The following is a 25647-nucleotide window of genomic DNA, read 5'->3' as shown; positions in this document are numbered from 1 at the left end:
GTAGAAGTTTGTAGTGATTCAGGGTGATGCACGAGTTAATCCCTAATGTCTTTCTATAAAATACTAGAGTGAAAGACGTGTATGCTGTTTGTAAATTTTCAACTTGGCTGCACGTTTAATATGTAATTAACAACTACTTTATTGCTACAATAATTATAATTTTATCTAATATTTGACTTGTACACTTCAAGAATTGTAATTTGCGTTTGTTGTATTCCAGATTAATGTTTTTCGTCAATGATAACGTGAAATAGTTTTGGTTTCACTGTAAACCCATCTATGAATTCTGTTGATGGTGGAGGTTGATTCAGTGGAACGCTGAAGGTAAATTTCTGTAGCATCATCGTTGTGAATAGAAAGATAATCATTTGTGACATTTTTTCACCCAAACATCGTCTCCTACCTAAAATGAAAGAATAAAAGCAAAACTACTACTTTAAGTTATTAATTTTAAGAATTATTTTAAATTCTTTTTAATAAAAATCTATTGGTTATGTCCATGGTAACTCACGTTACGTAATGACGTATATTTTGAAGAATACTAATCACAAATAAACTTAAAATATCCGCTTTTTTTTAAAAAAGTAGAACTGTCATATTTATACAGATAGTAACCAAATATCGTCATTTTATACTATACAGCAACGCTAGAAAAAATAAAATAATATAGTAACTCACGTTTCAAATTTTTCCCCTAAATTCAGAGCCTGTGATTTTTCACATTTTCTATTATCCTAGTACATGAAATTACTATGTAAGAAAGGAACACATATAATTTAATTATGGCAAAAGATTAATTGTTTGTTTACATGTTATGACTACTTATTTTAATGGAATATGCATAGAGTCGAGTAACTCATTTTACGGTAACTCACGTTACATTTCTCAACGACCTTTTATTATTAAGTATAGGTAACATACATGTATTATTACTTGAAATAAGCACAGTTTAATTAAGTTGGACATTGAACTTCACTTTAAGAAAATGCTTTATATTAGTTATGTGAAATTTTACTCGGGATACCGAAACAATAACACCTGTGTAATAATAAATAAAGCTTGTATAATATAATCAACATTAAAACTTAGTAGATGAAAATTAACCTCTGGAAAAATAAGAAAATAATAATTTCCTGAAAACAATTAAATTATGCCAGCTACATACAACTATATTTTTATCAAAAGAACAACTTGACTAGAAATTATAACGATATTCTTTTCATGAATTTTGCCCCTATTTCCGTGGATATGCCCTGTTGGGAATATGAATAGCTAGTACAAAGAATATGTCATAAACAACTACAATCAACGCAGTATCACCACTAGAGAATGCAATTAAATGTAGATGATTGTGGACTTATTCAAGAATGTAGTATAGGTCTTTCAAAGTTAGGAATTTCCCTCTGTACATAGAGGATGACCAATACAATTACAAGGATGGATGCAGTTGGTTTTAAGTAGCTTTCCTGACCGCGACATATCATGGAATACTCTCTGTGGAACAACTTTGAGGTCAAAGTCTGACAGAAACAAAATCTTAATATTCATTACATCAATTTGTCCTGAAATAACTCTTTGACAGTACAATTATTGATACCATCCATGTTGCCATCCATAAGCTCGCAACGATCGATGTAGGATCGGCGTGATCGGGACTGGAATACAACAAAGAAGGGATGCATCCAGAACACTCCATGCTTTCTATTTAAGGTAAAATACGTATATTCGTGCAAGGAAATAGTGAAAGGTGTTATCTTCCAACATCATAAAAAGAAGCAAAAATCAACTAGAAATATCAACAGTCATTATGACGTGTCATCTCCAATCGCTGATTTTTCACTTCAGCTCAACATTAGCTGGTGTAAGATTTATCTATTGATCTATATTTCCTTCAAACTAATAGGAGAAAGAAGAATTTTTGCATTATTTACAGATTATTAGGTTTCGAAACCATGTTATATATACCTATAAAAAGGCTTATAAAAGGATCTGATTTTGATTTGAGTTTGAGTTTAGCGTCCCTTTCAGCAGCGAGCCTATATCAGACATGGACCTACTGCTTAACGTGGGATTCGAACTATTTGAGCTCCGATCTGGAATCGAACGCTGGTTTCAAACGTCAAAGCTTCGTATACTAACTTCTTAGTCAGGAAGAAGATTGTCTTATAGAAACGACTATGTGGGTTCCGCCTTTCTGTCCACAGGTATGAAAGCAAAACCGATTAGACAGTATAAACCGAGAAGTGTTAATTTTTGTTTTTTCATGAATTCAGTTCAACATTCGAAAAATAAATACCATCTCCTCCGTTAATTTTATTTTGCATCGCTAAGTGGTAGAAATAAACTGCTTCAGATTAAACATTGATCGCCATGAAGCAAAAGTGATTAAGTGATAACCTGTTGTCTGGAATTGATTGATTGTTCTAAAGAATGAACCATATCCACTTGCAATCCTCTAGTAAAATTGAAAAGTGGTAGAAAGTTAGTGGTAATCCACATTCAAAGGTGATCTATGTGGAACAAATACTGATACAGATAACAGTTTTTTTTACAATAGACTCAGCATCTATCTCTCCTATAATAATCTTGTTTAAAACAGAAATGGTATATATCGTACATTTCCAATTTCAATACGCAAATGCCAATATATAACAAGAATAGATTTCTCAGTATGTCAAACGAATGTGTTGGAAATCAACGATTTCCAGTTTAAGCACTGATTATTTTGGCGCTTGATGCCAATTGATAGAGAGAAGGGTTCTTCTACTGTACCATAATTATAGATTTCATCTTGGACCTTATTTTCTATTGCAATGGGGAGTTGTAAAAATATACAACTAAACCCGGTTTAAATAGAGATCATTATAGAGCAAAATAATGGATGATGTCTTTCAGATGTGGATTCAGTGTGGTCAAAGAATAAGTTTTAAACTACTTTTATTCATCTACTGAAACCGACAATAGTGGAAACAGTAATTCCGATTTGAACGACGAGTTTAATACTGAAAATCATTAATAGATTGTTATGTTTTTAATATGAATTTAGTGCCGGATGCCCAATTTTATTCACCTATTCCAATGGGAGACTTTAGAAGCCTACTGGTATTGGGGTTTAATATTTTTCATAAAGTGGATACGATACTAGGATATAACAAATTATCTTTTTATATGGATTTTGTATCCGAAGGAAATTTTTCGTTTGAGCGTTATTCTTGTCCTGAAACTGGAAGTAGTAAGAAATAGCAGAACTTCCGGTTTCAATATTAATTTCTGTATAGCAGTAATTGTAAAAGGTGGAAAGAATCTGTCTTTGATGTGAATTCAATATAAGATCAACTCTCCCATTATTTCCTTAGTGCGACCTGATGTTGAAGTTCTACTTCAATATTGAATTGGCACACTTTGAATTGCCACTGTACTTCCACTACTATGAACCGATTTCACAGGCCTTTGTATTATTGTGTAGTTTTGTCTCATTCTATGTAACAAATATCCATTTGAACTTAAAACTTTGTAGGCCTATTATATTTATCGAGTTTGTGTGAACAGGTGTAAATTAATTTACTAAATTATAGTATTACGTTCATAATGAATTACGATGCAGAGTATGAAAAACTTCCTGGTAATTTTTACGTTTAACGTGAGCAAGTGCATATGCTCATGGTACATGATGGAGGATTGTATTAGATATTAACTTCCAGCGACAGAGTTTCCCAGCACGCTATAGTAGACTTTAATCTTATGTTTAAAACTGTCGTTTTACTTGTTTGAACTAGGATGCGAAATCATAACATAACATAAGTGGGCAGTGAGAGTACTAAGAAATGTAAAAATAGTCTACGCACTGAAATGTATCAATATAATGTGCACACATCTGAACATCCACTATTATTAAATCATGTAAGATGAGGGATAGATACTGTTAACTTCAAGTTCATTATTAATTACATTTATAATACAAGTCAATTATATATGACTCACTGTAAGTATATTATATAAACATCCGACATTAGTGTTACCTTATTCAACTTAAGTACCTTGTAGTGCGATTTTCTGACAAAAGCATTTAGTGGGGAAATTGCCCTCATCTACCTCAGGATTCTGTAATCTGAACTGCAACCGTTATAAGGGTTATAAACAAGACCTGTGTTATATATTATTTTCCACCAGCTAAGTATTCCTATACAGTTTACAAAAGTTGTATTTCATATTCAAAAGTTTTGTCTTACTTGTAAGAGACTTTTACAAGTGCTATAGGAACTCATATCAGTGAGAAATTCGCATTAAGATATTTTTAAAAGCAGTATACAAGCACTAATCTAACGAACCTTCACTAGAAATATAGAATATTCATCTAACGTACTATACGAACCTAAATACTCAACTAAACAAATTTAATTTTCCACACTAAACCATTCTACTTACCTAACCTAACCTACTGACCTAAATTAACCTATCTTTAGAGTGTTTTGATCATTAAACAAAATAAGTACTTGCTTAGCTCATCAAAGGAATAAGGAACGAAAGAAATTTTCCATAGTCGACTTAACTTTGTTCCATATTCCAAACGACGCAATACTGCAAATGAGTCATTTATACCAGGATTTGCAAAGGCCCAATTATGTACATATATATAATTAAAATACCTAGGTAGTAACAAGAATACTCCGAAAGTATAGATTTCTGCCTAATGTTTTGAACAATCTCGACAACCTCAATTTTAAAAGCAAAAAAAGAAAAAAAACTTTGTATGGAAGGCATGAAAATTTGTATATTTTTCCTACTGCGCCCGTGGCATAAAAGAAAGGAAACATATTCTATCAAAAATTAAACCTCTGGTGGAAATATATAACATAACGATAGTAATGATTGATACTAGTAATAACTCAGAATAGGATCATTCCTTTATAAATTATATATATATATGGGACACACACATCTTTTAATTGCTTAGGGCCGATAATGGTCCTAATCCGACACTTCCTTAGCTACAATATCCTATTATAGAAGGTTCACTTTTACCTACTTTACTTTATTCTATCATACAATACCGCAGCACGCCTTGGGGCGTTTTGTTTCAATGAATTCTCGTTTCCTCTATCCATGTATTTTAGCAGTCGTAACAATATATATTAAAATGTATATTCAACTGTAGATTGGTATCTAATAAATTCTGCCGCTACACAGAGGGATTTAACTTCAAACAATGATTCCTTAGCTTTGTAACTAGTGGGTTCTCTGTTTGCAAACGTGATAGAAGATTCGAATTATGGTGGAAACATAACCTATTTGACGTAGCTCTAAGTGATCCTTCACACTCATAGTTGTGCGCTCTTTTCTTCACGTATTGACTAGTACATAAGGATGGGATTACAATTCACTCGAAACGCTGAATGGAAAATATTTAAATATTAAGCACTCTAGTTACTCTGAGCTATATTTTTAAATGAAATTATCATACTTTGTACGTCGTAGAATATACTTAAGACATTTTACTGTCATAATACTTCAAAAATTTAAGTGTAATATTTGAGTGACGCTAAGTTTAATAAATGTTTCCATTGTATTTATGCACTCTCACTATCTAATCAATTCCTCAGATCTATTAGCTTTTTCATTTTAATTAAAATAACAAGTCATCTAAATAATAAAAATACTAAATGATTCATACGTAAGAAGTGAGGTCCTCGTACTAATAAAATTATTACATATAACTATACATATTTGCCTGTGCTTAAATGTAATCCCTTGACTATATTCTGGTAGGTCCAAAACAACATATAAAGAACGTCGAATAACCTTGTAAGTTACTTTTTCTACTGAACAACTCTAAAAGTGCATTACCACATGCAATTGTCAATTTCTTGCAATAGAATGCAACCCAAAAAACAGAGTCTTTAAGGAAGTTGAGAATAAAAAGGAGCGGTGGACCAAATCTGAATTTCGTTATGAATATATTAGTGTGGCAAACTTTAAATAAGAGAAGAAAATAAATTGTTAAAAATGACTGTTTTGTGATCGTGAGGGCAATGGATGACATAGAAAGTTAAAAAATAATAATCGTACTTAAGGAGTACAATCAAGGCAAATGGTAAAAAATATACATCAGAGGAAAGTAGTTTCTCACCTTCTTCAAAAAAAATACCGAAAAAAAGGTTCAATATAAAAGCTCAGAAGAACAAACATTCAAACAAAACGAAAAGAGAGACAAACACAGAATAAGGGATACCAGTGGGTACACTTGCAAACTTCACATTCAAGATAAAGAAATAGCGCCGTAGTTGTAAAATCAATGGTTGTATTATTATTTTTATTATTATTAATTATTATCATTATTATTAGTATAGTGTTAGTATTATTATTATTAAGGATTCACTCCGCTTTCAAAATCTCTGACTCTGCAAGTGGATTTATTTACATTGCAACTATGGTAATAAAGAAATTGTCAATAGAAAATATAATTGTAAAAATTAAATTTTATTTCATCATCCATAACAAATGCTCGATTCCCCTACACCTCGTCCGCCTCTAAATATCGTTATCGAAAATTTAGGATGTTGATATATCGACGCTGATATAATTGCGATATCGAATGTTGATATATGTCAATATCGATAAACCAACATATAGCACAGGCCTAGATCCGAGAAATAATGCTTGGAATATACTGGAATCAACAAACAAAATTTAAATGTTCTTCATTTCTGTACCCAAGGTTGAGAGGTAAGGAGGTGAACCCGAACAAAAATTTTAAGCCAAAAAATTGACAAAATGAAAGTAGTTATATTTTATCCTTAATACAAAACTACAATTTATCTTTTACTTCTGTTTCTGAGTGTCATCACAAATCAACGACAATACACATACTTGATATAGTAGAGCAATATGTAGCATTCCAGCAAACTGAACGCTGAAAATCATAGTAGCACTCTATGATTTTTCACAACTAATCAAACTGAACGATGAAATTCCTGGGATATTAAAGTGGAATGTTCTACAAAATAATCATAATACGTATTTCATTTATTAGTGGACACTAATTTGTCTCCAGGTCGTGGAATAAATTAATTTTGGCGTGCACCTTGGTCAAAATTACCTTACAGGTAGAGGACGGTTCGTTCCAAAGAGCAGAACCGAACTTAATAATATGTGGGTTTTAGTTCTAGCTGCCAGGGTAGTGTAAGGGTAACATACTGGAATTACGAGTAGTATAGGTTCAAAACATGGGTTGAAATCCTGTTCCAGCCAAAGCTTACTTTTTTACAAAGTGATTGTGAAAATCGAAGAGTAACATCTCATACTAAACGATTAATCTGTAACAAGTGAAATCAAACACCTGTAAGCAGATAGAGACGATTGACGAATGTTGGTTGGAAGAGGGCAAATCATAACTATGGGGGCAATTAGAACAATTCGTAACACCGAATTCATCAATAGTATCGACTTTTCATATTATTGTTTTTAGAAAGAACCACTATACCATTTGTTAAATATGTTTCCGTTATATGAAGCGTCAGTGTATTGGTATCGTGCCAGACTTCTAAACGGAAAATCTCGGTTCGAATCTCCATCAGGTAATATCATTTGTAAAATACAATATTCGCTACCAAGAAATTCATTCTTGGTTGGAGAAATTACAAGGCTAATCCGATTAAACAGTGTGTGCGTTCTTCATTATACACTGTAATGATAATTAGTTTTCATACTTATATTCGTCTCTCTTTATATCTCTCTAGCAAATATGCCTATCCACCAATAGACCATCTGTTAGCCATCTATGAACAGGACCACTCACCTGCGCAATACAACCCGCATCGTCGTATCTACAACGCCTATGCACATATCCACCGTCCGTGATCACAACCTGGCCTCCTGTATAGCTTAATATCTCCTACACACTCCGAAAACTGCAGCATTATGTCAATGCCTACTATTCAATATCTGACTTTCATCTTAAACTCTCATCTAGATGACACTTTCTAATTCACATCATTTCATAACAGCCTGCAACTTTCAACCTTTCTTATCCTCAATAGTCGTTATATATCTCTGGCCATAGAGACGGCATAACCATCTGCGGCCCGCCCATCCCCGGATGGGAATGAAAGACATGTGAAAAAAATCTCTCTCTATTCATATTTCTTGACGTTTCCTTATCATATCTTTTTTCTCCTCTCTCTCTTTGTCTTTCACACATACAAAAACTAAAACACTTTTTATATCAAGGAAATAAGTAAAATTTCTTTTTCTCTGTGCCAGTAAAATATCACTATTCTTTTTTCTTTTTTTCTTTTCTTTTTCTTTTTTGTTGAGTTTGCGCTAGTATTCTGGAATGGAAGGCATAACCTACGCTTCCGACTAGGCTTATTATTATGTATTTTGGATCAGTATGTTTCACGAACACAAACAAAACATGTGTTAAACTTTAGGCATGATTTTAGACGCGTCTATGAATTCTAATTTTACTGAAAATTGAGTATTGAACTTGACCACGAAGTTTGGTGTTCACTTTGAAAGTGACTTAATGAATTTTTCAAGCATACTCTATATATTTGAATAGTTCTGAAAATATAGAAAAAAACTTTCTTGCTATGTTACTGTTAGATTTCTGGAAACGAAACATTAAATGTTAGGTCCTTTCCTTACTGAGTTAAAATCCAATATTTTATCTGTGCTCCCTTTTCATTTTCTTCTTCTGTCCCCTTTCCTCTATCTCTGTCTCACTTCTGTACATCTAACAGATATCTATTTGTTTCAAATTTTCATTGAGATATGTTTAAGTTTCTCACTATATCAACTTATGAATCTTGTTTCGTCTTGTTTTCATTCTTTCGCTTTATTGATAGTAACACATGTATATTTTGAAATAAGAATTGTCTTCTTGTTGTTACAGATTTTAGTATGGGAGAGAGGAAGGGAGGAGAGATACACAGTTATGGTATAAGAAGGTGTATGTTGAATGGCCTAGCTGCATGGCTTAGCTGTCACACTTTTTATGTGAAGTATAAGTGCAGTAATTCAACATGAATAGAATGAACCAGAAGTGTTTTCGTAACAAACAAATAGCAACGTAATATGTGAAATCTCTTCTAATGAACTGTTGAGATTTGAGAGTCGACAAATTTACACTTTCGGGTAACGATTACCTCGATACCAGGTAGACAGAATTAGCTTGGAATGTGGGTCTTATATTTAAAAAATGACTATAACAGCAAAATGCAGAAGTCTTTTAGTCTGAGTCTCTCATTTCTTGTTCTAATAATTTTTAGCTCTAAGTCTGTGGCAAAAGCAAAGATAGAAATAACGACAATGAACCATGATTATTTTGGGAAACATTCCACTTTAATATCCCAGGAATTTCATCGTCCAGTTTGCGTAGCTGTAAGAAATCATAGAGGATATTGATCTATTATGTCAAGTATGTGCAGTGTCGTTGATGTGTGATGACAGTCAGAAACAGAAGTAAAAGGTAAATTATAGTAATAGTTTTCTATGAAGGGGGAAATATATTTACATTTTTAAATAACTTTTTCCTTACAGTTTTAGTTCGTGTTCAACTCCTTACCCATCAACCTTGGGAACAGAAATGGAAGAACATATTTAGATTTTGTTTCTTGATTACAGTATATTCCAAGCATTATTTCTCAGATCTAGGTCTGTGCGATATGTCGATATATTGATATTGAGATATATGAACTTTCGATATAGCAATTATATGAACAAACTAAATTTTCGATATCGATATCTGGAGCGGTTGAGGTATAGGGGAAACTTAACACTGACGATGGATGAAGAAATAAGACTTAATTTTTAGAATAACGTCTTCTAATGACAATTCCATTATTACCATAAGTTGCAATGTAAATAAATTCACTTGCAAATTTTCATATACTGTAATTACTTAGCCGAATAACTTCTTATGTTTCCAAAAATGAAACAAAATGCACCTGTGAAAAGCAAGTACTTAGAACCTTAACCTAGAATTTATCAGAAGAAAGTTTTTGTTCATCTCTCTCGGATATTTCCATCCCTTTTGGTCTTTGGAACCGCTCATTGACAAAAAGTGGACAGATGACTATATGCAGGAATGTTCTTAATCACTCAGAGATTTTGAAAGGAAACGAGTTCTTAATAATAATAATAATAATAATAATAATAATAATAAATTATCATTATTATAACAATTGAGTTTACAAATAGGTTCTCTTTCTTTATCTTACATGGGAGGCCCGCAAGTCTGCTACGCCGCTTGTATCCTTTATCAGTACTTGTCTTTCTTTCTGTTTCGTGTGGATGTTTGTTCTTGAGTTGTTATTCTCTTATGTTAAACCTTTTAGTTATGTAACTCTTTTCATTTTTGCGTTTTTTAAAAGAAGAGATACTGCTCTCCTCTGATATCAACTTCTTTCTATTCTACTTGTCTGAACTGTTTAAGTAAGATCATTTTTTAACTTTTATGTCATCCATTGTCCTTATAATAATAAAATCGTTATTCTTAAAATTTTATATTGTTTACTTATTTGCAGTTTGTCATACTAATATATTTATAACAAAATTGAGGTTAGGTCCAAGGTCTTTCTAATTCTCAACCACCCCGACGCAATAGCCCTGATTGTTTGGTTTCCTACTATTGCAGCAAAAGGAGAATTACAGGTGGTAATGCAATTTGGAAGTCGTGTATACAATGACAATCAACTGAAAAAGATATATTATACTCATATTACCTCCTCCGTATGTGTAGATTCGCTCTGAATTAACAATTACTCCATCTTTGATAAATCGTTCTGGCCGAAATTCATCTGCATCCTCCCACGTTTCTTTGTCCCTGTTTGCTAAGCTCATGTTAAGACATATAGTCGTTCCCTGAAATAAATTACATATGGCAATGAAATTCAGCTAATGTTAGAGTAGTAAATGCTAAATCTAGGAATAGGTAATATCTTAAACAGAAGGGACAGATGGAGCGAATTTCTGAATAATGGAAAATAAAAAAAACGTATTATTTTAAAATTAGGATTAAGTTTAATTTTTTGTAGAACTAAAATACTTAAAATTGTTAATTTCTCTATCATAAAGATTGGAGAATATAGTCGAAAATATACAAAACAATTCCTTAATATTTATCATCCGACAGGGTGGGACAAATTGTTTGAACAAATTATTTCAAAGCAACAATTTACTATACTATGAGTTCTTCTAAGCGGCCTGTAATCTTTTTTCCACCCTTCTACATGCTGAGCCATGCCATAAAGTGAGCCAGTTTCGTGGAACTGTTAGAAAGTTTTAGCTAGTTTGCTGTAGATATTGTGGCTCTACGTAGTTCTAGACGCTTGTTTAGAAGTCAGTAATTGATTGTTGCTGTCACACAACAAATTTGAGGATGAAGACATATTACAATCTGAAGATTGACTAAGATTGAATGTCTTCACCAGTCTTTCTACTTTTAACCCTACGTTTTCTTTTACAAAGCTTCTGACTTCATCGTTTTTTAAATATACTTTTTACTCATCATCATGACGTCAGCTACTTATTTTCTTTCCAATATTTATGATGCGGGTAGAGCAAAAAACTACAGAAATAAAATACGTTTTTTTTTGTTGAGAGCCATAGTACCCATTTCATTTCGTCTGCAGTATAAACGTAAAGCAGTTGACTGGCATATTCTATTATCGTTTGAAAGTCCACCGTACTCTGGATATGCAGTATTGATTCGTTTGGTTGAAGTTGCGTTTTACCAGAGAACAAAGGATAATAGTTTTAGTTTTAATAATTGTTTCCCAGATTTTAGTATATTTTACATATCGTAGAAAACCGCGAGATCTCTCCTATCCTAGATAGCGCTATCTTATTCTATCTTATCGAAATAAATGTTTTAAAAATATATTTCCAGTTGTTGGCATTATTTAAAATACAGAGAACAATTAAGAAGTGTAGTAGGCAAGCTTTCAAAATATGTTCTTATAAACTGTTGTAACTATATCTATGCAAAAGATACAATGTTAACAAAACAACAATAATAAATCTGTTTCCTTTACTACATATGCTCTGGCAGCTTAAAAGGTGTAATGCTTCATTCATTCTTTCCCTTTTGCGAAAATAATTTCTACGTCTTTTGATAGTAATGGCTTCTCTTCAAGTGTGAGATAGTGTCGCCAACAGCCTATTCTTCCCTTGTTAATCTTGTTTTCCCTTGTCTGTCCCCTTACTGTACAGTAGGGTGGAGCAAAAGAAGAATCAAATTTGTCCAATTAAACAGCACTAGATGTCACAAGTTGTCAATTGACTAGTATAACTTTCGTGATAGTTTTTCATAACTTTTGTACTCCAACTTCATTTCCCGCAAGAGGCATATCATTTTGTATTCCTTTAAGAACATGTAATGTTTTTGAAAATATTTAATATTTTTCAAGCTGCCCAATGAAAATGAACTAGGTGACAAAATTTGCATAACGACTAGATTGAATATATCATTCATGATTATTAAAATAAGTTGCATCTTAATTTCTCGCAATGGTCTGAAATTTTTCAGTCTTTATGGCATATTCTAAGGTATATTTTCTTGAGGATTTATATGGCGCAACAGTGAGCTCTCAAAAATTCTCGAAAACTATAGGAAAAAGATCAATTGTGAAGATTTACCAATCGTTACTTTTCAAGCGATTGGAGAGTTTCCAGGCCATGGAAGGAAAAGAAACCTTAGCACAAACCAAAGATATATATGTGTGGAATATTTGCATAGCAACCTCTGCTGGTGAGTGTTCACCGAATCTTGCATCAAATAGTCTTGGAAAATTATCTCATGTGAGATAGATTATAACTGCCAACAGAGTGCTTAGAGTATTCATAACCACCATTGACTTACCTTAGAACTTGGAGGAGGTGGTTATATTCATCATACAAGTGTGTGCTCCAATGTGGTTAAGTAACCTTACAATCAAGGACTCTCCTGTGAACTTATATCGTAATATAAAGCCCTTCACGATATTTAAACAATGACCTGAAGCTCATTGTAAATAACCCAATTCAGCGCAGTGATTTATTCGCGTATTAGGAAACTTTACTGGTATCTATGCTCGCTGATGATCGAAAGTATATTCCAGAAGTAGCTATGCGTAGAATCCTTGATGAAAGGTCACAAAGCTCAAACCAAACACCTGTATGCACGTTCAGTATTCCAGCAGTATACTTTACTACTCAGGATTACATTGATTTAATCAACTGGCAGGAATGAGAAGTAACCGATCGACCCCTGACGAGACATTTGTCGGAGGAGTATCTACAGACTTGTCACGTCACGTCATACCCAAGCAGCCGAGAAGTGCGTTAATACTGTTACCTAAGCTTCGTCTGAAGTATGTGGTGTTTTAGCTAGAGATGAATTTATCAGAGCAAGACATTTGGATAGGTCAATTATTCGAAAAAACCTCTGAATGTAAACCAAGGAGTTAATTTCAGAGAGATAATTTCAATGGTGCGGTGAATGGGAAGGGAGGATAGACGAACTCTACATGCAGAAACCTCCTCGTGGTGAGTTCCAGGAACCAGCAAAGACACCATATAATTTCAATGCAAAATTGTTATATCTACATAATATTTTTTAAATAAATAATTATATCTTACTATTATGCTCAATGTACCTTTTGATAATACAGTGGACCTGCATTTTAAAACTCGCTGGAGATAACGAAGGTGAAGAAAAATATTTTTAAAAATCATCGGAAGTATGCTAGTCACACACTAGGCTTGATATCTAGTAGGATATTAATATTAGTAACAGTAAACGTTTAAATACCAAAAAACTAACCTTTCAGGGTATTACGGAGAATGAAGACGCAAAGGGGCGCGGTGGCTCAGTGGTAGAGCATTCGCCTCCGGTGCTTGGGGTCAATGCTCGATCCCAGCTCGCGCCATGTGGACGTTGTGGTGGAAAAACACCGTGCTCGTGGATTTTCTCTGGGTTCTCCTATTTCCTTCTACTTTCTTCATTCCACCATTTCATTCATTTTTCGCCATCACCGTTTCCTTTAGCCTAATCGGCGTAAGCGTGAAACGTAAAACTTAAAGATTCCATTTCATTTTGCAAATTATTTTGAAAGTCATAAATGCTTTAGTCAACCTACTCAGTATGCAACTTTTGTCACCTAATTCGATTTCATTGGACAGCTTGAAAAAAATATTTTCAAAAAATTCAAATTTTCATAAAGGAATGGAGTAGGATTGTTTCGCTCAAACCTATTCCACAGTATTCATGAAGCAAAAAGGCAAAACGAACTCAAACCATACGCTATCTATATGCATCGCAATGAAAGTGACTATTTTTGTGGATTAATGACTCCTGAAGCACCTAACCGATCTCGATCAAATTTACAACATGGATCAGATTCGAAAACGGGATTATTCTTCCATTTCACTTCGCTAATTAAAGGAGGGGTGGGGATATATAAGAACGTTCGTACTCACCAGCTAGTATTTAGATTTCGTCATCCAACCAAGTAATTGAAGATAATAGGAAAACTACTTGGAAAATAGAAGTAGTGAATTACTGTGCAGAAATATATCAAATAAACCGATGTGTTGATGACGTATCACATCTAATGCGTGCGTGTTAACAGCGCGTGAAAGGACTTGAATCCCTAAAGGCTGTTAATGCTACGGCCTATTTCCATTTAGTTTTATTATGTAAGAACGTACAAACTCATTCAATCTAATATCTTCATTTTTCTACAGACACGTCTTATGATGCAAGTTTCGTCGAATCAGGTGTTTTAGAAATTATATCTAAAAATGCGTTGACATAGATTCCAAATTTCTAAATATTAGTAAATGTTTATACGTTTTTCAAAACACATATAACTGTTGTTTTCTCACCTTAGCTATTTTAAAATCCGAAAGTGTAATGTCCTCCACTGCCATTCTTGTAAGAATTGGTAGAATGGGCATTAACCTTTGAACTTCAAGTATGAAGGCAACCGTATAATTCATCCTAATTAAAACAAAAAACAGAATAATATTCATTATACAAAATTTAAATTAGTTATTTTACATAGTCAAATAATAATTGCGATATAAAATGTGTTGAGAAACACGATAAAATTGATGTTAGGGAAAGGTGTATTATAGGCTATACCAAAAATATAGGCTTTCTGATACTTATTTTTAAATTACTAAAATTAATATTTACTAAGATCAAATTAACGTTTTTTTATTTGTTTTCGATATGACCTTTGAATGATGGTGAATTGTTAACAAAGATTTGTTACTTACCGTTTCATATCATTGGCGAATGATGGTGGATTGTCCATTCCAACAACTTCTTCTATTTCCTTTTGTACCTTTTGCTGAACCTTGGGATATAACACCAAGTACAATATTATAAAGCTTAATATGTTGCTTGCAGTGCCCAAGCTAGCAGACAACATATCCATTATTACATCATTCGAAGTTAAATCTGTAAATAGTAGGGCAATGTTAGCCTACGGTTTATTAAGAATGAGATTTTTATAGAAATTCGTTACATCATTAAGGTGATTTTAGGCACTCTCAGCAGCCATATCATACAAACCATACGCTAAGTCGACTTTTATTTACAAGGTAGGAGAGGTTGAACATCTTCCCTGATCATCATGACTTATAAATGTATATTTTATGAGACATGCATATTAACATTTAGCAAAATGTGCTACAGTTACAGTCAAACTACAAAAAGTGTAGATTGATAGGTTCTTTAGTTTTACATAAGTGAAAGCATGAGTAGAGTGGGGACACTTGGTGCTCTTGTTTTACCTACTGCGCATGCGCAAACCCTTGACGCCAATTGGCTGGCGCAGATCACGTGACCCATCCCCTTCACGCTGATTGGCTGGCGCCAGACCCCGCCCCTTTGACGCTGATTGGCTTCCGACGAACCCCGGCCACGCCCCTTCACGCTCATTCGCTGGCGCCGGACCCCGTCCCCTTGATGCTGATTGGCTCGCGCCGGACCCGTGACTCCGCCCACTGCCCACGCCCACCTTGAACCGTGCAACCATGGACTTTTACGACCTCCATTTTAGGAGTGTATTCGTTCTCTTTTATGAGCACTTTTAACATAGCAGAAATTACACAGAGACTACGACCACATAGCAGATCGATAACACATTCTCCAACCCCGTATTTAACATAGCACATATTACATAAGACTATACAACATAGCAGGGGTGTACCCATTCCCTTTTATGAGCACTTTTAACATAGCAGATCGATAACACAGCAGAGCATGGCTTATTATCAAATGGAGACTACGAACACATACCAGGGGTGTACTCATTCCTTTTTATGAGCACTTTTTGCATCCCTTATTTTACCATAGCAGTGGAGACTACGAACACATAGCAGAGCGAGTAATGCATAAGATTCGTTTTTTCCACTGGCTGGCGCCGGACCCCGTCCCTTCAGGCTGATTGGCTGGTGCCGGACCCCGCCCCTTCACGCTGATTGGCTGGCGCTGGACCGCGCCCCTTCACGCTGATTGGCTGGCGCGAGACTCCGTCCCTTCACGCTGATTGGCTGGATACGCCCCCTGGCCACGCCCACTTGGCCAAAGTGGTCTTTTACGGCCGCCATCTTAGGATTGTACTCTTTCTCTTTTATCAGCACATTATCCAACATAGCAATTCCAACCCAATACTACGAACATGGCAGAACACGTAATTCAACATAGTAGAAATTACATAAGACTATGTAACATAGCAGTGACTTATTTTCTAAACCCTATTTTAACATAGCAGAGACTACGGAACATAGCAGGGGTGTATTCATTCCCTTTTATGAGCATAGCAGACAATGAATACCTATGTTACTCCACCTCGATATGTTCTTTCGTTTTCGAGATATGAGCCATTTTATGAGGTTTGGCCAGTCAAATTAACTTAGAAAATATTTAGCTCATATCTTACGCGTTTTGTTTGGAGCCAATAGTAAATAGTTTTATTTTAGCCAATGAGATACTTGACTTGCAGATTTTTCTCCAATGAAAAAGAGTTTTATTTTAGCCAATCAGAGGAAAGCGGAGCAACTATATAAGGGCTGAGGTTCGAAGCAATTCACAATTCAGTTATTCATCGGCTTGTAAAAGGTGAACATCGTGTGCAGATTGAGAGAACATTGAGTGAACTTCGAGTGTGAATTAAGGGTAGGTATTTTTTAAACTCAAAATTTTCGGTGCTGATTTTTTTTGTTCCTTATAACATCACCCAAGACCGATTATTTTTTGAAATATGCGTTGTGCTGAATACGCTCATGGAATTCAGAGCTCGCTGCCGCCAAAAATAACCGAAATATTGACGTTTTTAAAAATTTAAGTATTTATGAACTTTGTCAAAATTCGAGGGCGTTATTTTTAAATGTTCCTCACAACCACCCCCTTTTTTTTCAGCGTCATACATTACAACCTCATAGCTGCATACCTCGTGTTTTTCGAGCACAATATATCCTTTCTCAACAGCTACTCGCACTTCGTGTACAACCCATACTCCAGTCTCCTCATCCGAATGCGCGCGTTTTTCTTCATTAAGGGTGTCCGCGCATGTTCGGCATAAGGGGAATAATAACTTTTTACCACTCGGACAGGGCAGCACTGGGTGGTAGATATTGTGCTAATACCGTGCACTTTATTATTCCCTCAAATTCCGAAATATCAGGACACTCGTCATCACCAAGATAAATTTTCGGATGCCCCGCAGGATATAAGGATGAAGGGAGATTATATCGGTATACATGATACGTTCTTCATCTTTCACCTTTTTGTAAAGTTTCATGGCGTCGACCGTGCCAACATACAGGCCATCCCGCGGATGAATTGGGCATTTCTTAGCCATGCTGTGGTTTTTTACAAATATATACTGTCGGGTTTTCTTTCAGAAACTCGCGCCTCGGCATTCCCACATTTCATGCACTATATACCCCAGTTCTTTTAATCAATTAAATTTGTTTACAGTATTCTCATAACGCATATTAAAAATAGTGTATGCATCGTTATATATGGCGTTATCACAACATGTGGGGTAACACTCCTGGCACCTGTGGAATAGACAAACCTGATACTCCCAAACATGTTCTGCGCCATTATAGCGCGCATAACCATCCACTTTATACCCACCACACACCACAACCTCTCGTCCGTTACCAGAATGCTGGATTTATGTTTTTAATCGGTCGGCCTCGTACACGAGCCACTGATCGGCGCCGACAGATTGATTATCACGCCACCAGTACCCACTGTGTGGGACAATACCAATGGTGTCTGTTCGCAAGAACTTTTTTCTATATATTAAATTGCACGCGCTGGCAATGCTTATACTTTCTAGGAACGGGTTGACACCTGATATAACTTCAAATTCGTTCATAAATTTTATGCACGCATTGCGCAGCACGTTCACATCGTTTACACAGTATTTAATGAGTTGTTCTTTAAAAATGAAGCCCGTCTCTCCAAGTATTTCTTTTTCCTCATTATACCAACGCAAAAACTTCTCTTTCTGTTTCTTTTTTAAGCCCCCACATCGTAATACTCAATTCTGGGTAAAGCACCCGTATACTCCTGATTAGCTTTTGTGTTGAATAAATGAGAGAAATGACCCTTCGAGACTGGCAAATTGAACGCGTAGCTTAATTTGGACAAAGGCATTGGTAAGAAATTTAAACTATCAATAAATTTTAAATATAAATATTCCATCGCTAAAATTTTACACCCACGCACAATTATTCGCGGCGTCCACTCTTTATCAATCATCATCGCGCGTAAAACAAAATGGGCGTCATACCCCTTTGCGTTATGAGCTACAGCGACTATTTTGTTTATTCCAGAACGCCTTCGTGCTACATAATCTAGAAACTCTACAATGTATTTGTCCCCATAAAATACACGTTCTCTAATACCGCACACACCGCACCGTTCACTCGCACTGTTTCTACAATAATGACATACCTGTTGGCTAACTAACAGGTTGAGCTCATGCTCAAAAATACCACCGGTTACTTCTTTATCCTGGCGGAACTCAATATCATAAAATCCTAATAGCCATTTCTATGGGGTACGCGTTCGGCACGGTTGAATGTAACATAAATGCCCTGACGGCATCATATTATTACACCCTGTGCAGAATACTTCCCACATAAATGTGGATTACGCAATTTTTTCACCGCGTATGCTTTACGACATTGAGGACACACTTTCAGAATATCACATAATGAAGCCTTACGGTTTTTTGTAGCACTGAGCGAAATAAAAGCATCTATTTCATTCCCTGCAATATATTACTCTTTCTGTAATGGTGCATGTTGGTCTATTCTGGCATTTATTACTCAAAGCTTTACACTTCCCCGCATGCTTGTCTTTAGTTTGGAATTTCTTATGACATTCTTCGATATAATAAACGCATGAAAATGTAGCTGTTAGATTAGTGATGACGTTATAATGATTGCTAATATATAGTAAATTAATTCGGTTACCATGACCGTGACCCTCAAAAAATATTTTTTTCGCCCGACAACCCGTCATACACCGTGATTTTATATGCCGATAAATACGCCTGAAATTTTCTTAATTCCGGTATCCTTCCGCCATTCTCTAAGCTAACTCTAGCCTTTTCTCTTAATTCAGATACTTTTTTAAATATATTTGTTGAGTATTGATGGCAATATCTACCTCTTTCTTTTTTATTATTTTTATGCCCAATAAGACCTATAGCCTCTTTTTTAGACTTTCAGTCAATCAGCTACTGGATCGTTACTATTTATCCTAGAATGATGGTTCATACATCATTCTCTTCAGAATAGAGCTGGCTTTCAAATGGTACCACTTGCACGGTACCACTCATACCATATAATAGAAGCGGGGAAAATGATGTGAAAGGGAAAATTTCGGAAGGATTTTTTTCTCGCACTTTGCCCCTCACCTGGAACAGCCCTGTGTAAACGTAGCCATTGAAAAAGAAAATCTGATAGATAGTACTTGGTATATTGAATGTGTGTACCAAATTTCATGTTGCTATCTTGAATACTAAGCGCGGGAGAAATTTTATCAAGAATTCCCACAATGCCCCATATTAATACAAAACACTATGATCTCAGGGAAAAAATGCCCTGAGACATCCCTAATTACCCTAGGGTCATGTTTCGCCCATCATTCTCTTCAGAATAGAACTGCCTTTTAGGCGGTACCATTCACATTCTCCATCGTGTATCTAAGGTGGGAAATTCCCGAAGAAATGGATGTTTTAGTCTAAATTTCCCTTTTTTCAACTTTTAGCCCCTCTGGACCCCTCTGTTTTAACGCAGAATTCTGAAAAAAATTGTTAAATACTACTCGGTGGATGAATGTTTGTGTACAATTTCAATCTTCTAGGTGGAAAAATAAGCCCGCCATAAAATATATATACCGACAATGCCCTATATTACCCTATACAGAAGTATATTTTTATAAAAATTCACTGAGACGTCACTAAGTACCCTAGAATAATAATTTGATATCATTCTCTTCAGAATAGAACTGCCTTTCATACGGTATGACTCATGTGTCCCCATCATGTATGTGAGAAGGGAAAATCCTGAAAAATGGATTTTTTGGGGTAAAAATATCCCTTTTTTCAACCCTTTGTCCCTCTGGTTCCCCCCTGTTTTAACTCACAAATCTGAAAAAAAATCTGGTATATACTACTCGGTAGACTGAATGTTTGTGCAAAAGTTCAATCTTCTACGTGTAAAAGTAAGCCCGCCAAAAAATATTGAACATAGGCTTAATAAATGAAAAAATACATTTTTGACTTATGACGTCATCACCTCCTATGTTTGGACGTAGAAAGGTCTGAAACCATACGTAATGTCTTCTACAATGCCTCTGGACTTGAAAAACAAAACAACCCGGACGAAAAACCTCAAATAGAAGAGAAATAAAGCAATGCACCATGAAAAACGCGTATGGTACAAATTGTACGATAAAATCCCCAAAGGGTTATGTGTAGAGATGTTAGGGTGTTGGAAGAGCTGCTATACTAAGTTAACCGCAGGCATAAGATAAGTTGGTTGTCCTTCTGCATGACGACAGGGGAGATTGTGACAAGAGTTCAAAAAATGTTCACTCACAACCACAAAAACTCTACACTCCAGGTACGTCTTGAGCGTCTATTATTATGACGAGCAACACGAACGTAAAAACTTATTTTCGACCCTTAAGTTAAAGTACAGGTGTGAAAACCGAGTAACAATCACAACTAACTGCTATAGTTTAAATTCGAGAACTGTGCCTAAGAAGAAAGATTACACTTTTCTTTGATCTAACTTTGTGTAACTAAACTTATACCTACTCGCCAACTTTCTTTACTCAAATCAAGAGTGACGTAATCAGCCAAGAATAACATATATGAGGAGAGATAGTTACTGACATTATTTTATTATGCTCCAAACGAATTAATGATAGTTCTGCGTTGTGTGAGAGTGTTTGCCAGCTAACTAGTGATGAGTGGTCCAACCCGACTGCTATTACTTAGGTTATGAAAATTGCTATGGACTGCGGTTCTGACAATAGGTTTAAACATGTGTTGATTAACTTCCATAGTTACTCTTGCTACATGCGTCTTATGGTCCTCAGTGGGAATACTTTTAAACGCTCAGGAACCTCTACCATTATTTTTTCCATTGTTTTCAAAAGAATCATGTTAGGCCTCTATGTGTTTTGCCATGTACTTTGTATTCCATAATCATCTTTGTGTGTCATAATCATCTTGAGAACTTTTTCTTCCAATGAAACTCACACACTAGGCATATTAGACCAATTCAAGATGGTCAAAATTGGCTTCTGTGAAACTCAGGGAAACTTTCTTTTTGCATCATCACCAACTGCCTGTTCCAAACTGACCTGCATTCTACGCAGACTGACGTACTATAACCAATCACCTAACTCACTTCTGATAATGCCAGATGCAGCACACGCATCATCTCTGCAACCTTCTCACTCTTCATAGGGGCTGCAAGTTCTTCCATACTCTTGATAAAATTCACCGGGACCAACATTTTGAAACACCTTTGCAATTTTCAAATTGAAATATATTTAAAATACGCTGACATGCTGTACGATGGGAATATACCAAGGTGGATAGGCTAAAATCGTCTGATATAATATGAAAAGCCTCTGTATTAACACATCTACGAACATAACATATGCTAGTATTTTTAATGACATTACGTTAGGTTTGTTACATATTTCGAAATTTTCAAAGAACGTACAAATCATAATACCCTTTACAAAAAGTACGTATTAGTAGAGATCGATATTGTGCTAAAATGACGTAAAATGGGAGCTGTCTTTCAATATGGTTGTTACTTAACTTTGCTTCTAGAACATTATAAACACTGATTTTTTTAGTTAAAATTAGACGTTTTCGGTTTTACATTACACAGGTCTGCAACTGAAAAGCTGTTTGCATACGTTTAGCTGATTTTTATGCTTCTGTGTGCACCGAACTCGAAAATGACCCCTGTTTTCCCTGGGATGTCAAGTTTTTGCACAATCGAAATGTAACGTTATCCAACAGGTAGCTAGAATGGCTAAATTGCAAATACATTACATGAAAATAAAAATGAACATGGAAGATGAAATGGACTTTTGGTACTTTTGCTCCCCAAAACATGAAAATACATATAACGGGTGATTCAATAAGAACGTACCAGGCCTATATTGCAGCTAATGCTGCACGTAGAACCTTCAAACAAAAAGATTGTATTACTAAATCGTATGGGTAGAATGCAATAAAAATAGTAGCGAGAAAAGTGGCGTCTCGTAAATATCTCCAACGGGGATTATCTGCAAAATTTGACATGAAAACATTGGTGGGTTGCGCCTCCATTGAAACAAGTGCACAAAGGGAGGAACACGTTGTCATATTTCTTCCTAGTTGGCAAAAACACGGTCGCACTACTAAGTGAAAGTCAGATGGTGCGAGGGTGTTTCCTCTCGACGTCTCTCCCATTGTGCTCTTGTTTTAATGGAGGCACAACCAACCCCTGATTACATGTCAAACTTAGCATATGACCTCCGTTGGAGATATTCACGATACGCCACTCGTGTCGCACAATTTTAGTGCATTCTACACATACGGTTTGGTAGTTCAAATGTTTGTTTGAAGGCTCTATGTGCATTATTAGCTGAGATAAGGACCTGCTACGGGTAGTCAGATACAAGTCTACAACAACGTCTCCAGCGGCTAAATGGGAAAGGATATGACAAAGCATGTCCTCTAAAAGTTGCATGACATTTAATGTCCTTTCGAACGATTCCAACAGTTATACCACTTTCCATTGAAAATTTTGAATTTCCCCTTTGGAGGTATTCACGAGACGCCACTGGTCTCGCTACTATTTTTATTGCATTCTACTCATACAATTTCGTAATGATTTTTTTTGTTTGAAGGATCTACGTACAGTATTAGCTGCGATATAGGCCTGGTACGTTCTTGTTGAATCACCCGGTATGTTGGTGCGGGTGGGGATCACTGACACATATCGTTATGTGTCATGAATAAGAGTATGTTACTACAAAGAAAAACGAAAAACAATAAATCTGTTCAATAAAACGAATTTAGTAACATTATATCTTAGATTTGATGACGTTGGTAATTAGTTCTGGCTAAACTGTTTGTTGCTCAAATACTACGATTACGGTAATACGCTGTTTTTTGTTTGCCCTGATACCAGAAAGCTCATATCCGACAAAGACCTAATCAATTTACTGACTCCAACTCAAAAAGAGGGTTGGGTTGACTTTACTATGGTCATCAGAATGTTTTTTGTTAAACCAAAAGGACCCATAGTACAAAGAAATGGTGGAAAAAATATTGTACGCGTTCCGAAAGCTTAGTTGCACCATGGCACAGTGGTTCAGGATGAGCAAAAACCTGGCCAAAACCTATAATTGGTTATAAAAATGTACAAAATGCTTCTAAAGTCCCAAATATGTGAGAATTGTATATTTATAGTATTAAGAATTAACGAACGCGCGTATCGTTCGGTTGCACTAGCCCTATCTGCACGAGAGAGTTAGTAGAAAATGTTTGTAAACACTTATAAATTACTGTGTATTGGTGTGCAATACGTCAGTACACTCACACATACTAATCTGCATTACACTCATACATACAAGTCTTCATTACACACACACAAATGAAAAACGAGAATTGATTTTGTCAACCAAATCTGTACGTCAGCCATCACTGTCGCAAACAATATCGCTGAATGCAGATGGGATGCCTTCATTATCTTGGCTGCTAGACCTAGCGTTGGCTCCTTCTCCTCCACGCTTCGACGTCTTCAACAGCAGTCGTCCTTCGTATGACAAGCACCGTCTTTTCTTTACGGTAGCCACGTACCTAATACTCGAAAGAAATACAGCACAAGTAATCAGAAGCAATGCAGCATGTCCCGATTCGTGATCTTGAGAATAAAATTTGCTTGAGTGATCTTCCTGAAATGCTCGTATGTCTTTATTCCGTGCCTCCTGTGCCTCTTCGGAAAGCTGATCTATTGGTAAAACGGTATTCTGTATCACAGCCGAACCATGAACAAGTATTTTGTGAACACTAGCAGGCATACAGAACCAACTGTAAAGATGAACAAATAGTTTGGCTGTGTCCAGTGAATAACTGTCAAAAGCCTTGGGATCAACATCAAGTCCAGAGTTGATTACAAATAGTATAACCGAAAAACGTATAACCAGTTGTTCAGAAATCCCCTTATTTGCAAAGATTGGTGTGGATTCGCAAAAAATCTCCTAACAGTGTTCCACCATTGCTTGTTCCACTGCCTCCTGCTTTGGGTCTATCAACATTAAGCCCTACTTTTTCTCTAAACTGCTTCCGAATCTCATGTTTCCGTGAGTAATTCGTGATAACTTGGATAAATGTTTGCGTTGCATGTTTTGACGCCAACACGTAGACAGTTGCATTGGCTTTTTGTTAACTTAGCATCGAGAAATAATGCAAGCGCCTCTTCTTTGGTGTGCGGTTTGGGTTAAGTGCTCTGGTCCTTTGCGCTCATAAACGCTTGTCTCATCTTACGAGCTCTAGTCAGAGTTTTTTTCTGTCACCTCAAGAAGTACTTTTGATGCATCTTCTTGTCCTGGTGCCCGACGACTCATTTTGGTAGCAAAGGCCAGTTCCGATGTACACTCATGTCCAAAATTATTGTCGCATGTCTATAAATATGTTGTTGTAGGAATATAATTTGATAACGAATTCGCCCGGTATTTCTTATAATGTTAGTGTGTGTATAATCGGCAAAGACATGTATGTGGCAAATTTCATGTCAAAAGAGCAGTAAATAAGAACAATAAAACGAAAATAAAACTTTTTTTGTCCATTTAGCAACATTTTGTTTTACTCATTCTAATTTTCGTATTTATAATTCTTTTCCTATGAAATTTACGACAAATATACATTTCCCGATTATATAGTATACATAGAATCAGTATTAAAAGTACCCTGCAAAATCATTATCAAATTATATTCTTACAAGAGAACAGTTTTAGATATACGACAATAATTTTGGACATGAGTGTACTTGCAGATGTGCGTAAGTCTTCCGTTTTTCTCCGTTTGGTTCGGTCACTAGATTCTCTGA

The 25647-nt window shown here is 35.4% G+C and overlaps 1 protein-coding gene across 1 annotated transcript; it reads right to left on the bottom strand.

The window, feature by feature from the left end:
- Positions 1-221: 221 nt before the first annotated feature.
- Positions 222-22017, bottom strand: LOC145692192 (cytochrome P450 2D9-like). The gene is made up of 5 exons (XM_081767490.1): positions 21940-22017; positions 15265-15344; positions 14869-14983; positions 10725-10863; positions 222-403 (listed from the first exon to the last, which is right to left on the bottom strand). The coding sequence occupies exons 1-5, from the start codon at positions 22015-22017 to the stop codon at positions 222-224; spliced, it is 594 nt and encodes a 197-aa protein (XP_081623616.1).
- Positions 22018-25647: the final 3630 nt, after the last annotated feature.

Source organism: Thermobia domestica, chromosome 8 (genome assembly GCF_964235325.1).
Source record: "Thermobia domestica chromosome 8, izTheDome1.hap1.1, whole genome shotgun sequence".
Classification (NCBI taxonomy): Eukaryota; Metazoa; Arthropoda; class Insecta; order Zygentoma; family Lepismatidae; genus Thermobia; species Thermobia domestica.
This window is presented reverse-complemented; position numbering and strand designations above follow the sequence as displayed.